The sequence below is a fragment of the Passer montanus genome, unplaced genomic scaffold (genome assembly GCF_014805655.1).
Source record: "Passer montanus isolate IOZ18808 unplaced genomic scaffold, ASM1480565v1 scaffold65, whole genome shotgun sequence".
Lineage (NCBI taxonomy): Eukaryota > Metazoa > Chordata > Aves > Passeriformes > Passeridae > Passer > Passer montanus.
The window spans coordinates 1,626,492-1,641,543 of record NW_024371593.1 but is presented as its reverse complement, the minus strand read 5'-3'; the positions used below and the strand labels follow the sequence as shown (position 1 = coordinate 1,641,543).

Genomic DNA, 15,052 nt, shown 5'->3' with positions numbered 1-15,052 from the left:
CCAAGTTCAGAACCTCTCACTGTTACTGCTGGGAGTGCCTTTCATCAGCATAAACAAGTGTTTAGAGACCATATCCATCTTCAAAACAGGCCAGTGCAAATTCTTGCTAGAGCACTGATCTGTGAGTTCCAGGTATTTTATGGCTCACAAGAGCTGCAGGCTGGCAAATTGCCACCAAAAAAAGCAAAACTAAGAAACCTACAGCTTCCAAATGTGTGAAGGATTTTATCAAGATGGAAAAGGGAGTAAGGAGCAAATGAAGTGCTTTGCAGGGTAAACTTCCAACTGCAGATTCAAAAAAAAAATAAAAGGACTCTGCAAATGCCAGTTTGGAATTGGATTGCATGTTAGCTTTTTCTGGGGTTCATTCAGGTCCCAAGTTGCCTGCAATCTTCTGTGACCCTTTATGCCTTACGTTCTTGTAGTGTCTAGGGTGATTACTTCATCTTGCTATCATAGTTCCACCTACAAAAAGTGCCCTGTAATGCCTGGCTGGATTGGCAGAACACTGTGTTTTTGCTAAACAGCTTTAGTATTATTACTGAACACCCTCATTAAAATTAACTGAATTAGTTACTGGTAGTCCAGAAATAAAGCATGGAGAAAAAAGTCCAAGCTCTCCAGAGTTTTGATAGGAAAACAGGGAATTTCAAATAAGCAGAAAAACACTGGGGAATTTCAATCTGCATGATAACTGCCTTGGACCAGAGGAGCTGGTGGTTGCCTTGACATCATCTCCTTAGTGGAGGTGTTTCCTGGGGACTCTGAGCATCTGGCAGGAGCTGCTCAGTGCTTTCTGGGATCCAGCCCTGGCTTTGGAGATCTCAGAGGAGCAGCTGTTTGGGTGAGATTTCCGGGGCTGGGATGGGTCTCAGAGATATCAGAAGCATCACAAACCAGGCAGCTTCCTTATGACATCTTTGTAGGATAGAAATTAAAGAATAAAGAAAATTGGGAAAGAAAAATGAGCAGAGCACTAGTAGTTTTTGATGGATTCAGAGCTTGTTTGGCCTTTTGAAGGGAGGTCTTATTTCAACCAAAGCATTTGCCATCAGTTAGTGAACTGGGTGTCATTTATGAAAGAGTCTAGGTCAAATCCAATGTGTGAGTGACTTCCAGCAATTCCTATAAAATAAGGAATTGCCTTATCATGAGAGGGATTGAGAGCTGACACTGCCACTATGTTTTAATTTAAAAAATAAATGGGACACATTAAAAATGCAGTTACATGACCCATCAGTGCTTCTCGGACAGTTAAAAACCTTTGGACCCTGGCTTCATTCACTTCTCATAACACCTGGATCCCAGTCACTGGATTATGGATTACTGTCCATGAGGAGAAGCTGACTGGCAAGAACCTTAAGACTTCCAATTAGAATTAAAATTCTGCTTTAAAATGATGGAATACTTTATCACATAAAGTATTTACGAAAGCAGATGTTACAATATGATGGAAATGAAAGAATTATTAAAGTAGATATTCTAAAAGAGAAGCTGAAGACACATTAACACTTGTCTTTCAAGTGATGCATTATGAGCTCTGGCTCTGCCTTAGGAATTGGGGAAAGACAGTCTGATCAGGTGTTGGAAAGACAGTGCAAACAAAAATAAATTTCTCTCCAGTTCCTGGGACTAGCCCTGACAATATGGAGAATTCAAAGCATAGTTGTGCAAAAAAGTTTTGAGAAAGACAAATTAGAAGTTTTATTAGTGTTAGTTTGATTTTTTTTTTCCATGGGCTCATATTTCAGAAAATTTTTCTTTTTCATCAAAACTAATTCTATAACATGCAAATTTACTTTTCTGGGAACCAAATGGGGTCCAGAGCCCAAGATATTCAGCTGTCAAAAAGCCTGTGTTACAATCCCTTTTTTGTGTGTAGGTCTGTCAGCTTGTATTCTAATCACAGAACTAATGTGTGTAGACCTGTGACACAGCTGGCTTTAAGTACCAAAGAGAGCTGTGCTGACTGCAAATTACTTCGGAAGAAAGGCAGTGTTAACTTAAGGAGACGTGATTACTTTTTAATTTGTTAAAATGAAGAATGAAACAAATGCCAATTTCAGGAGGATCTTAGTAACCAGACATAATGTTTACCTGCTCTGACATTATCCAAATACTACCTGATTGTTTCCAGATTTCTGGTTACTGTGTGGCCAGTCAGTCTGGATACACTAGAGGGGAACATTCCAGGTGTTGGAGGTGGGAGTGAGAAACGATCTTCTGGACATATTTGAGATTTTCTTTGCTTTTGTGTGTTCTTTCAAAGCTAAGTTCTGCTAATGGTTGTGTGAATGCTCTGGGGTCTACCACTGTAGATCTGCATCACTCTGCATTACAGCAAAGGGTTGGTGACTCTGAGGGGGCTGGACAGGATCCCCTAAAAGGCACAAGATAACAGAGTTCTCCAAATTAGTAAAGAAAAATTATTATACAGACCCATGAGTGTGAGTTCTGATCATTGGCTCGATCAGCAGCTGTAGGCACTTCTCAAACCTGCTAGGCATCTTCAGGGAGAAATGTATTGAAATTGTATTGTATATAAAATTGTTTTCCTGCCAGACTAAGTAAAGAATTTCAAAGGCAGGTAAACTCCTGGCCTCTCTGACACTTCTGTTGTTCTAGATCTTGTATGTTCTCTTCTCCTTCACATCATCAGTTCTTCTTGCCCTTTCTCCCAGTCTTGTGGCTTTCTGAGAGAACTTCCATGGTATCATCTCCCACTGACCTCTGCCAGCCCACCTTTAGCCTCAGGGATGGAGAATATGTGACCCCTGCTTAGATGCTTTGACCAGTGCCACTGGACCAAGCAGCTGCCCTCTCTACTTTCCCAGATGATCTGTCCAGCACAAGCCTGGCTGCATCAGAAGAGATGCATATCCATGCTCTTCTAGCATGAGTTCAGCTCACCCTAGCATATTCCTCCTCTTATTAAATTACTTTTCTCAATATTTAAGGGGAGGAATACTGAGAAATTATCTTCCCCTCTGTCCTGCAGACTTTATAGCAGACAGGGAGTAGTTAGAGCTTCCTGGCAATTAGGGATTTTCAGCATATGTGTGCATTTTTCCAAGCCTATTTCTTGAATACCCAAGTGTTCATCAAGAGCCCAGGCAAGGGAATATCTGAGACTGCTCTGAATGCTTTAACTGGTAGCCACCTGCTCAGCAGTGAGTACTCCACATTCCCCTGGAACACATTGATTTAGATCCCAAATGCAAGGGAATCCTGTCTGACAGCAGCAGATCTGGCTTTGCAGCAGGTTCCACATGGAAGTGTCCAGCTGGGCTGGGCCTTTCTGTTTTAAAGCTGACATGTGGAGCTCCTTCTGCTTGTTGCACCTGAGTAAGAAGCACCCAGAGTCTGTGGCAATGGGAGCTATACACCAAGTGGACAGTAATGTCTTAGGGCCAGATTCTGCCACCCTTCCCAGAAGTGCTTCTGTTGCCTGTAAATACTCACCTTGAAGGAAAGAGCAGTAAGAGATTACACCTGAATGAGAGAGTTAGATTGAAACTTTCACATTATCCTTTGGGGTTTAAAAGATGACTTTGAGCTGTACAAGTAGCCTCACTCCATGTCCAGCAGCACCGGGCTAGATTTCTTCCCTCTCTCCAGATTTTTGATGTAGATATTTGAGCTGGCTGAGTGTTTCCTGGCTGTTGCAGGCTAATTTGCAAAGCTAGCCAGGTGAAGCACTGTATTCAAGGCTTACAGTTCGCTAATGTGGTGGCAGAGTATTTCCCACATCTCGTGAATACCTCTGGCTTTGATAAAGGGTGAGTGGAGGCAGCAGTACTAAAGCAGCTCCACTCTCAGTCACAGGGCCAGGTTTGCACTGGCACAGAGTTGGTGGCAGAATTTGGCCTGGGTTGTGTAAACACCAAGATGTGTATGTGTTTCCTGCTTCAGGTAATAATGTGCTAAGTTACTACTTTATGCACAGAGGTATGGAAACCTTTTTTTATGTTTTTCCCTCCCTCCCTCCTCTTTCCGTTCTATGATCCAGACACCACTAACTGTATGGAGTTGATGACTGGCAGACTTTCCAAATGTGGTAAGAACTTCCTTCCCTTCTGCCTTTTCACCTTCCCCAGCCCCTGCTGAGCAACATAATAATGCGCCGTCCTGTCCTGTTGCACCTCCTCCCCTTGCCTATCCCTGCTCCCCCACGCTCTTTTCGAGACTCCCCACCCCAAAACAACCCTCTATGTCTTTCACTCCCCTGGAGGACACAAGCACATATCCCTTTTTCTGTTCCTCCCATCCATGCACAGATGCACAGGCTCCACCACAGCTTTCCCCTTCATGGCACAAATGTGTGGTGTTACACTTGAGATACCCTCTCTCACTGTAACCCAGGCCAGTGATTTTTTTTTTTCTTTCCTGATTTTTGTTTCCTCTTTTCTTTACTTGCTGCTGTTGATTCATGATTCTTCAGTCCCTTTTCTGCAGTGAAGCTGAATGCTGCCCTGCTAGCTGCTGTCTCCCTTGGTTTCCTGCTATTTGTTGAGACAGGAATGCTGTGTTATTTAATTCCATTTTGCATCCACCCCCTTCTTCCCCAGATGTCCTTGGGGCATGACACTTTTAAATTCTCCATAAGACATATGGCATATTATGTGAGACACTTGGCTAGAGTAAACTGTCTTAGTTCCACTCTGGACTTGGGGAAGGATGTTGTGTCTCTAACTGAAGGAGCAGTGAATCTACTAAATCTTGCTAGGAATAAGAAAAAAGCTTCCTGCAAGCCTTTCAGCTCAGCTTGCTTGGGCTTACATGAATTTTGGTTAACTTGTCCCTAGCCTTCCCTCCCCTCTGCACATGTGGACTTTATTCTTTCTTTCAGGACTTGTGCCTCTACTCACTGGTCCAAATACAACAGTGGAAATGCCCAAATGCTAAGGGAGATGTTTCTGTCTTACTATTCATGTCTTGTACAGAAAGATTCTGTATGAGAGAACTCTGTTCTCTTTAGATTTCCATCCTGGTATCTAGGTTGAGTTCAAATATCTCTGTGAAAGGGAGGACAAGATGTTAGGGACATGTTCACTGAGCTGGTGCTGCTCTCCAGCTGGACCTGCAGCTGCCACACTCTCTCTTCATTAACTGAAGAAAGTTGTTCTGGAGTCTGTAGCCATAAAGGGAAGTTGTCATGGTGGAGATAATGTTAGGTTTATGCATGTGTGACTGAGGCAGAATTTGGCCTGTGTTTCAGGCAATCTCTTTCCCTTAAGTGGCAGCTTTGCTGATGGGAGTTTTTCCTTTGCCCTGATAGGAGTTCATTTGATTTCGTAGGGTGACTTTTCTGATCTTATGAAGACTCATTTCAGACCTTTAGCTTCTTGAAGTCATCAGACAGCAAATTCCTCTTCTTCCTCAAGACTTCATTTCTTGCCTGGAATCTGGCATTCACATCATACAAAAATACTGAAATGCCGATCCTGCTGATTAGCTTGCAAGTTAATTGAGCTATAGAGATAACAACCAGGCAGCACCCTGCATTCCCTAGATAGAGAGACCACTGCTCACTCACAGTTCATGCAGGCCCTCCAGCTGTCACCGAGTCAGCAGCAATCCAACAGGGGACACAGAGGACAAGGTGAAGGCCAGCAGGAGACTGTTTTGTGGCAGCTACAGCACAGACAGAGAGAGAGAGAGAGAGGAGACAGGATGGCCTATAGGAGTTTAATGGAGCTGCTTCCTTTGAATCACATTCCTGTTGGTGAGCTCACAATGTAAGCAGTGATGGCTGCACCATGCTGAATTCCACCCTCCTGTCTGAGTGAGGAGCTGTTTCTTCTCCTGGAGCTTGCCCATGGTTTAGACAGGGCAGTGAAAGGGAACAATGTGAGCATTTAGCCTATTTTTGGCAAACCATTCTCTGTGGTTCTGAAGATGAGAACCCCTCCATGATGTTGACACAATGTTCATCTAGTAACAACAAATATTGTATGAAAAACTGTATTCTCTGAGAGTTTTGACCTCACTGTTGTTCCCTATTCTGACGTGAGCACAGGAGGTCATTCTTGCCAGAAGAGTTAACACTGTAGCAGGAAGAGCTAATCAGGTTCTTTTGCCTGGCTCAGCAGCCATGTGAAAGCTCTGGTGGGAATGAGGAACATGTTTTCACCCACTATAAACCACTGAATGCTGTAATTAACAGCAAGGCAAATTTGTTTAGTCCTTTAAATGTTATCTCATCTTCTGCTAGCAGTGGTCATCGGTCTGAGAAGTGATTTTGCATACAGTCACTGGCATTGAGAAACAGGTTAATTTTGAACAGCCAAGGTTTGTCATAGGAGCTGCCAATATCCAAATGACACAAGTGCTGCTGTATCAACCCTACCTGTGCAAACTAGAAAACTGCTGCCAACTAGTATTTCACAATAGAAGAAAATAATGTGCTCATAATAAATTGAAATGCATGCTGGGGTGAAATATTTTATGTTTCCACCCATCTTAGCAGGGGAATGAGCATGTTGTTGTCAGAAAGACTAAATTGGTTTCCATGAAGTCTGTTCATAAGATTAAATTTACCTTGTAAAAATTAAAATATTTACATATAAAATGCAGCTGTAACCTGAAAAACATCTACAGGAGTGATACTTTAGCTGATCTATTCCTGTGTGTATTCTCAGCCAAATCAGTTTAGTGACAAATAAGCTTTACCACTTTATGTGCTGTCGTTAAGCCTTATAAAATCAGCACAGCTGTAAAAGGACAAGCTGGATTCTGTTTCTTTTGAAGCAGGATTGAGAGAACTGTTTATTACCATCTAATCTGGTATTTATGTCTATCTCACTGAAGAATAGGTTGTATAATTAAGGTTCTAATAGGTTCTGCAGAGCCTTTACATTAAAAATAAAAATCAAGATAATACATAAACTGAAAAGCCCTCCAGCTTCAACCACAAAGCTGGGAATTAGGAAGCAAGTATCATTCATTGTATGCTCTGCACATTGGATCTGGCATCATTGACACACACTACACAGCAGCCCATGGTGCCATTTCTATAGTTCTTGGTCAGGAAAGAGTCTCTCTCACAAATTTTAGTGACTTCAAGTCCTTCATGTAGTGAGCTGAGAATTTCTTTGGGAGATTGGTTTCACAGTAGGGCTGGTGTATAGCCTTTGATAGCTCCCCTTCCCAGCCCTTCCCAGTTTTTTGGAGTCCTTGGTAAGTATGTTTTGCCAAGGTGCTGGCTGCTGACAGGAAGCTCTGAAAAGCCTGCCTTATCCTTCACTTTACCTTCTGAGATTAACCCAGGAAGACTGTAAACTTCCCAGTCTTCACACTGCCACTATCTGAGGATGAATTTGACTTCTAAGGCAATCTTTGCTTGTTATTCTCCCTCTCTTATGATTATCAATAAAGTCTTCAGTTACATCAGTGGTACTCCGTGGAAAGAAGGTGATGATAAGAGGAGAAGGTTATTATGAACTGGTGCAGCTCCAATCAGATCATGTTGTCATGTTAGGCACTGCAAAACCATACAGTCCAGCAAAATCTTGGACCATAACCCTGTGTAGGCTGGAAAGAAGGCCTTGTGTTTACTTTTAAACATTTATCTTGTATTGCTGCTTACAATTGAAAACCTGGATTCCTGGCACCAGAGTTAAACAGGAAGCTTTTTGGCTCCTTGTTGGTACCAGTGGCTATCACCAAAATGATCTGATCAAACCAGAAGCACAGCAAATCCACTTACCTTTCATATCTTACCAATGCATCTCTCTCACATCTTTTGCTTCCAGTGTTTAGGACTTGACATTTTTCCTATTCAGAGCTGCCTGCTCTTGCTGGCCATGGCTAGGTGTCCTCTGCACACAGAGAACCACACTGCTTCTCTTTGTAACTCCCAGCAATCACAGTTTGATTCATACAGACACGAGCCCATGCCAGTAGCATTCCAATCTGCTTGAGAAGTTAGGAAACATTTTGTAGTTTCAAACCGGTTACATCACCTCTGGGTTGCAATTGCAGCCTGTATCTTTGTAAATGCTCATTTAGTGTTTGATTTTGTGTTTAATAACAGCAGCAAATACCTGGACTTAGTGTTCTTGGAAGTGATCCTGACCCATATTGGCATTAATTAGAGTAATCCCACTTCTAAAAGTAGCTGTTTGATGGAAGAGGAGGTTGGTGATTTGCAGCCAAAAAGTTGCAACTGTTGGCAGAAATATTGGGTGTCAAAACCTGCAGAAAAAAGCACACACTGCCCTCCCAGCTGAAAGGCTCTGTTAGCACTGCCATGCTGTGAGGTAGTCAGAACAAGGGGGTTTTATTAACATTCCTGGAAAATCTGCTGGCTCCTGGTTTTTCTGAGCGTGGCTGACTCTCCAGTTCAAATTGTGACCCAGCTGAGAGACCAAAGGAAGAAGGCCCACCTGAAAGATCACATACTCATTCAAAATGGGTGGATTGCAACAAGTAGGATAAGTCAGTGGTTCTAAAGAGTTCAAGCCAGGTTACCAGTTATCCCTGCCCATTCTGCCAGTATCCTTTGCTGTCCAAAGGAACTCTTCTGACTCCCTACATACTGTAATTGTATTTCTTTAGTCTGGTGTTGTGTTGGGGAGACATTTATTTTCCAATTCATGCCTCATTGTTTTTGCACTGTAGAATGAGGTAGCCACAAAAAAGACAACTTGGCACTAAAAGTTAATTCAGGTGTCTTGAACTATTTGATTCATGTTAGATCCTATGTTGACAGCTATGGTTAGATTTTTACTTTGCTGTACAAGATCTTTTCCTCTTTCTCTGTAATAATATCTAATACAGAAAAAAACAGATATCTCACCCTTAATTAAGATCACAGGGCTTTATTTATGATAGCCACTATTCCAGTAAGCTACATGGAAATGCTTGCAAGACTAAGCTAAGTTTGAGATGGCCTTCCCAGAAGATTAAATTATCTTTTGAAGTGATTTATTCAGTGGAAATGAGGAAGCATCATTTCACCAGCCCGCATAGGTCATCTATCTCCTTAGGAACAGGTTGAAGAATTTGAAACCCGTAACATAATATGTGAACATCCATCTGGCAGGAAAGATCAAAATTGTATTATTAAGTGCCAATACATTCCTGACATTTTAATAGGCAGAAAAGATAGGGATAAAGCTGCAGAAATCTCTTAGGAGGATGGGTAGTAACAATACTGTCATTTGCTGTGGCTTTATGGGTGTGGGCCATCAGTTTCCCCTCTCAGCACACACTTGTGCAGGCAGATCTGTGTAAAAGGACAGGCAGATACAAAAAATCCATGGGCTTAGACCTTTACCAGCCAATTTTCCAGAAGAGCATGACTCCATAATAGAATCTGGCATCTCTTCATCCCACCACTATCCTTGCCTGCTCTTTCAGTGCCACCAGCTGTCCAAATGAATGTATGATTCCCTCCTCTCCATCATCATGTCTCCTTTTTTGAATGTTACGTGGTGGTGCTGGATTGGCCAGAGCTTTTCATCAGTAACAGACATGTTTGGTTTCTGATTCCTTACTCATGCCTTAGCTCTGCAGCAGGCAGCAGCAAGGAAATGGGCCTCATCCCTTTGGGGCTTTGCTGCCCGTGTTCACCATTCCCTAATTCATTATTCCAGAGCTACCTGTCTCAGTAATACTGTGCGGAGAGGCTGAACTGGATCTCAGCTTCTCTGTGTGTTTATGAGAGTGAGAGAAAAAATATGCAAGACAGAGAATGGACATCTGGATGCTAGACACAAACATTGGGCCACTTTCCTGCAGAGGAGAATGGGATGTTTTAGGGGAGTAAGAACTAGAATGGGTTGTAGGGCATTTAAATCTCAGGTTGGTTGTTCAGGTCTGCCCAGAAGAGTAGCAATTGGAAGTTCCCACCTGCTGGTCATGGATACCTGTGCCAGTGCTGTGTGATAGCTTGAGTAGTTCCTCATTTCTGCAGTTTGTTCCTGCAGACACCATTTTCAGTTGGCATTTTCACTGGCTCTCGAAAGTAAATCACCTTTTCCAGCTGCAGCTCAGGTTTCCTGCCAAGAAACTGGAGTTGTTCCCTGGACTTTCTGTCAGTAGTTAGTGAGCTGAGTGAGGTATCTGCCTGATTTGGATTTGTACAGGCTGGGGCCTTTTCAGTCTGGAGGGAGACTTCTACATGGTCTACAACTAAATAAAGAAGAATAGGCCACTTTATTATGCTGTCATCCCTTTCACTGCACATACTCTTGGAGTGAGTTCTATATTTGAAGTCATTTGTTTCTGAAGGCAGAAGGTATTCTGCCAGCAGAAACCAAGCAAACAGAGCAAAAAATACCTTGTCTTAACAAAGAGGGCTAGAACTCTACAAAAGTAGCAAAATTGATTTGAAAGGAAATGGATTATCACCCATTAAGGAGTGTTTTAATGCTTTACATGAAAGAAGTTGGATTTTCAGTACATGGTTGACTGAAACCACAGCTGCTATCAAAACAGAGCAACCTAGGGATGAAAAAGACAAGGGTTAAAGAGTAAGGAATGAGTATAAGGGGAAAACCTCAGTAGCAGAGGCAGGCAAAAGACAAGCAGGAAGGATGTGAAAACAAAGGGAAATAGGTAAGAGAAGTCAGGTCGAGAAAAGGTGTCTCTTCCCACTGGACACTTATGTTTTCCCATTCACTTTCTCTCAAAGCCCAAGATACACGTGCAGAAACCCCAAATATCTCAGGCTATGCAGAAAGAAAAGATAGAGGATAATCCCACAGGTGGCATATTTGTTTTGTGCAACTTTTGTGTTCAGTAGCACAAGGATTAGTGCATTAACAGTACATAGACTTCAGAGAGATGGTTTCACAGGAGATGGAAGTGCCTCAGGGTTTGCTTCTGTGAAGTCAGTGAGAATGTTGCTATTTGCTGCAGTGAGAAGAGAGCCAAGTGCTTATCTGGCTGTCTTAAAAATGTTACAAAACAGCAGACTTTAATCAGTACCTAAAGCCTCCAGGCTTGTCCTGAAGCTGCTTGTTCACCACCTCCTGTTACATTCTGTGGAGGGCTGTGAGGTCGTTACAAGTTGAGAGCAGGGTTTTTGCAAGGTGCATCCTTTCCTGGTGTCACTTGTGGTGCCTGGAGTGATTTCCCCTATTTTCTCCTTCCTCTCTTACCTGGGTGCTCCATTTTCACTTGGCTTCTCAGCGTGGTGACACCACTGGGGCTAGGTCAGTGTCAGGCTTCCTAAGAACAGCAGATGAAGTACTGAGGACTCTGAGGGGTGGTGCAAACTGCCTGCCCAGCTTCGTTGTATGTTGTTGTGTCTATCTCTAGCCCTGTTTCTTCCTTTTAGCGCTTATATTCAAATCCATTCACAGTTTTGACTTCTTTCATGATATTTGGCTGTGACAGTGCTGCACACAGGTGCCCCAAACCAGTTCCTTCTCCATAAATGTACTTCTCTCAGCATCCCTTCAATACACGACCCTTTCATAACCTTCAGTGCTTGTTTTCAAACCCATTCCCTTTCCCTGTCTTGCAGCAAACAGCTCCTTGGTCTAACTCAAAACTGCACATATCCATCTCCTCCTAACAGACATAAACCTAATGCTCTGAGCCTCCCCTCCTGCCTCTGATCCTTCTCTCAGTTTCTCACTCTTTCTACCCTTTACACTTTCTTTGCTCTGTGCTGATGAACATTGGCTCTCAAGGGGAAAGAAGACCTTAGTCTGTGCATGAAACAACAGGGATGTTCTGAAGAATCACTGAGCCAAACCTTCATCCCTGTCCCGAGGAAATGGGATGTCATCTCACTTTCTGAAATGACAAAGGCAGCCTTTTTGAGGCCCCCTGATGGACTTACAGGTGTAAAGGCCTATGACACATCTTGCACTGAACACTAGGCATGGAAGATTGCTGAAAAACCTATTCTAATCCATCATCACCTGCATTTTCAAGTCTTGTTTTACTGGATTTATAACCTCAAAGGGAACTGTGAACTAACAGGAACAACGCCCTGCACCATTTTCATGCTTCCAGCACAGCTGACCCATTCTTGGGTATCTCCAGAGTAAAAGTGTGAGGACTCCTTGTCTATCCAAAGAGCAGTTTGAACACCAGCCCAGCATCAGTTTTTTCTTGACTGCCAGGACAGGAGGGCATTATTACCTACTATTTAATTATAAGTACAAAAGGCAAAGGAAGGAAAGAGTTAGCGAAATGGCCTATTTTAGTTTTCAGTAGCTCTCTAAACATCCCTAAGGATTTTCTTACTTCCCATTAAAATTTTAACTAAAAAATGATGATTGTAAGGAATCCAGCAGTGATACAGGCAAAGAAAAGTAGACTGTTAAATACTTTTGCTGCAATAAATCTCCAGGCACTTGAAAGCCGGTAGGGCATGGGGAGGAGAAAGGGTGGATGAAACATGGGCTGCATATTTTAGTAGGATGACTAAAAGTCCTGTATCAGGACTCAGCAAATACAAGATGTATAATTTCTGAAGTGTTCTATTGCTCCATTCTTGCAAGTTGTACTTTTGTCACTGTTGCTGTCTATATGAAAACAAAAAACTTTCCCAGTTCCTGCAGAGCCCTGCTTACTCTGCCCTCATCTTTCCCTCTAAGCTTGTTAAATGAACTGCTCAGCTGAATAACTAGAGATATTCCCCTACTCTTTTCTCCCAACCCAGCAGTCTTTTCCTCTCCAGCATTTTTTTCAGTGCTCTTTCATTCTCTCTGCTGACTCCATTTGCTTATGAAGATGAGGGGTCCAAAGCCACCTGAGAACCAGATCTGCCCACATTCCTGCATTCAAGGCTGAGTGTTTCCTTTCTTTTTTCTCTTTTCATTGAAAAATGGTATCCACCTAAAATAAGTAGAAATGAGTCTGAGTAGATAAAAATGAATCTTTGCAATGTGTGTGCCCACAAACCTAAAACAGTTCTAGGGAGGCTTAGGGGAATCTCTGGTATAGAAGTCACAGATGTGGAAGAAATACCCCCTTTCCCAAGCATTTGCATGCATGTGGAAGGAGCAGGTGGAGCTCAGGGAGGCCTGAGCCCGAAGTGACTGAGTTTAGTGAAAGCCTTTCTCTTCTTAGTTGGAAATTGAGTTATGTGCTTTGCCTGGTTGGTTGTTTGAGCCCGTCACTAAGGCTTCAGTCAGTTGGGTGAATGATGCCCTTCCAGAAACTCACACAGCCTGTTGCTTTTAGCTTTGGTGTAACTGAGTGACAGAACCAGGGCAAGCAGAACATTGACCACAAAGCGGCAGGCACAGGAAGTCAAGGAATGAATTAGATTAATAAGATTCTTCACTGTATTTGCCAGCCATTTGATTTTTCTCAATGCCCATTAACAAGCAGGGGAAAGCAGCCACTACCTGGTCAGCATAGGGCAGGCAAAAAAGAGTAACACATTAAGTTTGGCAAAGCACAAATACTATGCATTTCCTCTTTCTCTGTATAAGACAATGATGTCTTCTCGTACTTTCCATTAGAGAATAAGAAAGTACTCAACAAGCTCTTCAGTCAAATTGCTGTGCACAGAAAGTACTTGCCTGCTCTAATTACTGGGTTGCTTATGTTTGGAATTAAAGTGCATTATGACCAAGCCACCAGTGTCCAGCAGTCTCTGCTATGAGGAAGCCCTTTGCTCCTGACAGAATGTTCCCATCTTGGGGATGAAAGGTTCCACTCCTCACAGCATTTTACCACATTGGAAGGCAGATACAAGGGGCCTATTTCCTTACAGGAGCTGGAGATAGAAATTATTTTAATTTGATAGAACGGTAGAGCCAACAGTCCCAACATTGAGAAAACTGTCATGGGGTTTTAATGATCATGAACAGGCATCCACCTCCATTGTGTACATCAGATAAAAAACACCTTTAATATCCATGCTCAAAGTGTGACCCCTCCTATGTTTGATAAAGATTAATCCCCCAATCAAAAAAAAAAAAAACCAGAAAGAGGACTAAAAATCCCAGAAAAAGGCTACCTTTCCAGAGGTACCTGCTCCCTGTCCCTCAGTAGCACCCCAGAGCCTTTCCTGAAGTATGACTTTGTGCACACCCTAACATAGAAGTAGATTAAGAGCATATGACCATGCTTCCTGGAGGCCCACATGGCAAAAAGGCTGTATTCATGTGCCCAGTCCTTGTTAACACTGCAGCCTGATCTAGGGGCTGGCTGAAGGACATGCCTGTTCCAGTAGCACAGAGCTCCACCTCCTCTCTGGCTCCTAACTGCACTGGAATGCATGCCAGGGCCATGGAGGCTGTGCTGTGGAGAGAGCATTCATTAAGGACAGGGAGGTAGTAGGTCTTGACCCTGGCAGAAGCAGGCAGATGTGTAACAGCCTGCTTCCACATTCAGCATCTTCATTTCCAGGTACCTGTTTTGGGAGGATGTGAAGGTGCTTAGAAGCCTGTGAGTGCAAACCACAGACCACTCACTCAGATGGCAACACTCATCTCAGCCGTAGCTCATTTTCCAAATGATCTGGGACCACTCAGGTGCTTCAGGCTTAGTCATGACAGGGTAGCAAGGAGAAACTCAAGAATGGAATAAAATGCAAGCAAGGAAAGCCTGATGCCTGGTCTAGACAGAGAGCTTAGCAAGGCTGCAAAGTAAAGCATCAATGGGCAGCCACATGGAAATACCCTGTGTTTGCAACAACAGGAGTAGGATGGGATTTGCCTGTGTCCAGCATTACAGTCACTGACACCTCCATGTGAAGTGGCCAAGTGAATCCTAGCAATGGAATGACCTATTTCAGTCGTGGTACTGTGTCCTCCTGCCAGGTGAGACAGCAATGCTTCCCCACTAAGGAAAAACTAGGAACTTCCCCCTAGGTGCTTTATGCTCCCAGGTTCTTTATTTCTGTAGGTGTCCCATCCTAAACACTCTTCCTCTTCCTGCTCATTGTCTTCATCCCCCACACACCCCCACGCACGTGGCTCTGGATCTCCTCATCATGTTCTTCTCGTTAAAAACCCCATTGTTCATTTGTTTGTTTGTTCTCTCTCTTTCTCTTCTCTTTTTCTCTCTCTTTCCCTCTTGTTTTTTTTTTTTCCTTCTTTCTTTCTTTCTTTTTTTGTCTCCTCTGTTTTGTGTA

The 15,052-nt window shown here is 43.0% G+C and overlaps 1 protein-coding gene across 13 annotated transcripts in view; it reads left to right on the top strand.

The window, feature by feature from the left end:
• Positions 1 to 15,052, top strand: part of BRSK2 (BR serine/threonine kinase 2) — a 307,128-nt gene that overhangs the window by 288,680 nt on the left and 3,396 nt on the right. For 7 of the 13 annotated variants that reach the window (XM_039728379.1, XM_039728380.1, XM_039728386.1 and 4 more), the window contains one exon: positions 4,010 to 4,057. The exons of 4 other annotated variants lie outside the window; for them this stretch is intronic. In XM_039728379.1, coding sequence (XP_039584313.1) covers positions 4,010 to 4,057 — 48 coding nt within the window. Of the gene's footprint in view, positions 1 to 4,009; positions 4,058 to 4,441; positions 15,049 to 15,052 lie in introns of those variants that run through there. 2 more of the 13 variants (XM_039728390.1, XM_039728389.1) reach the window with 2 other exon arrangements.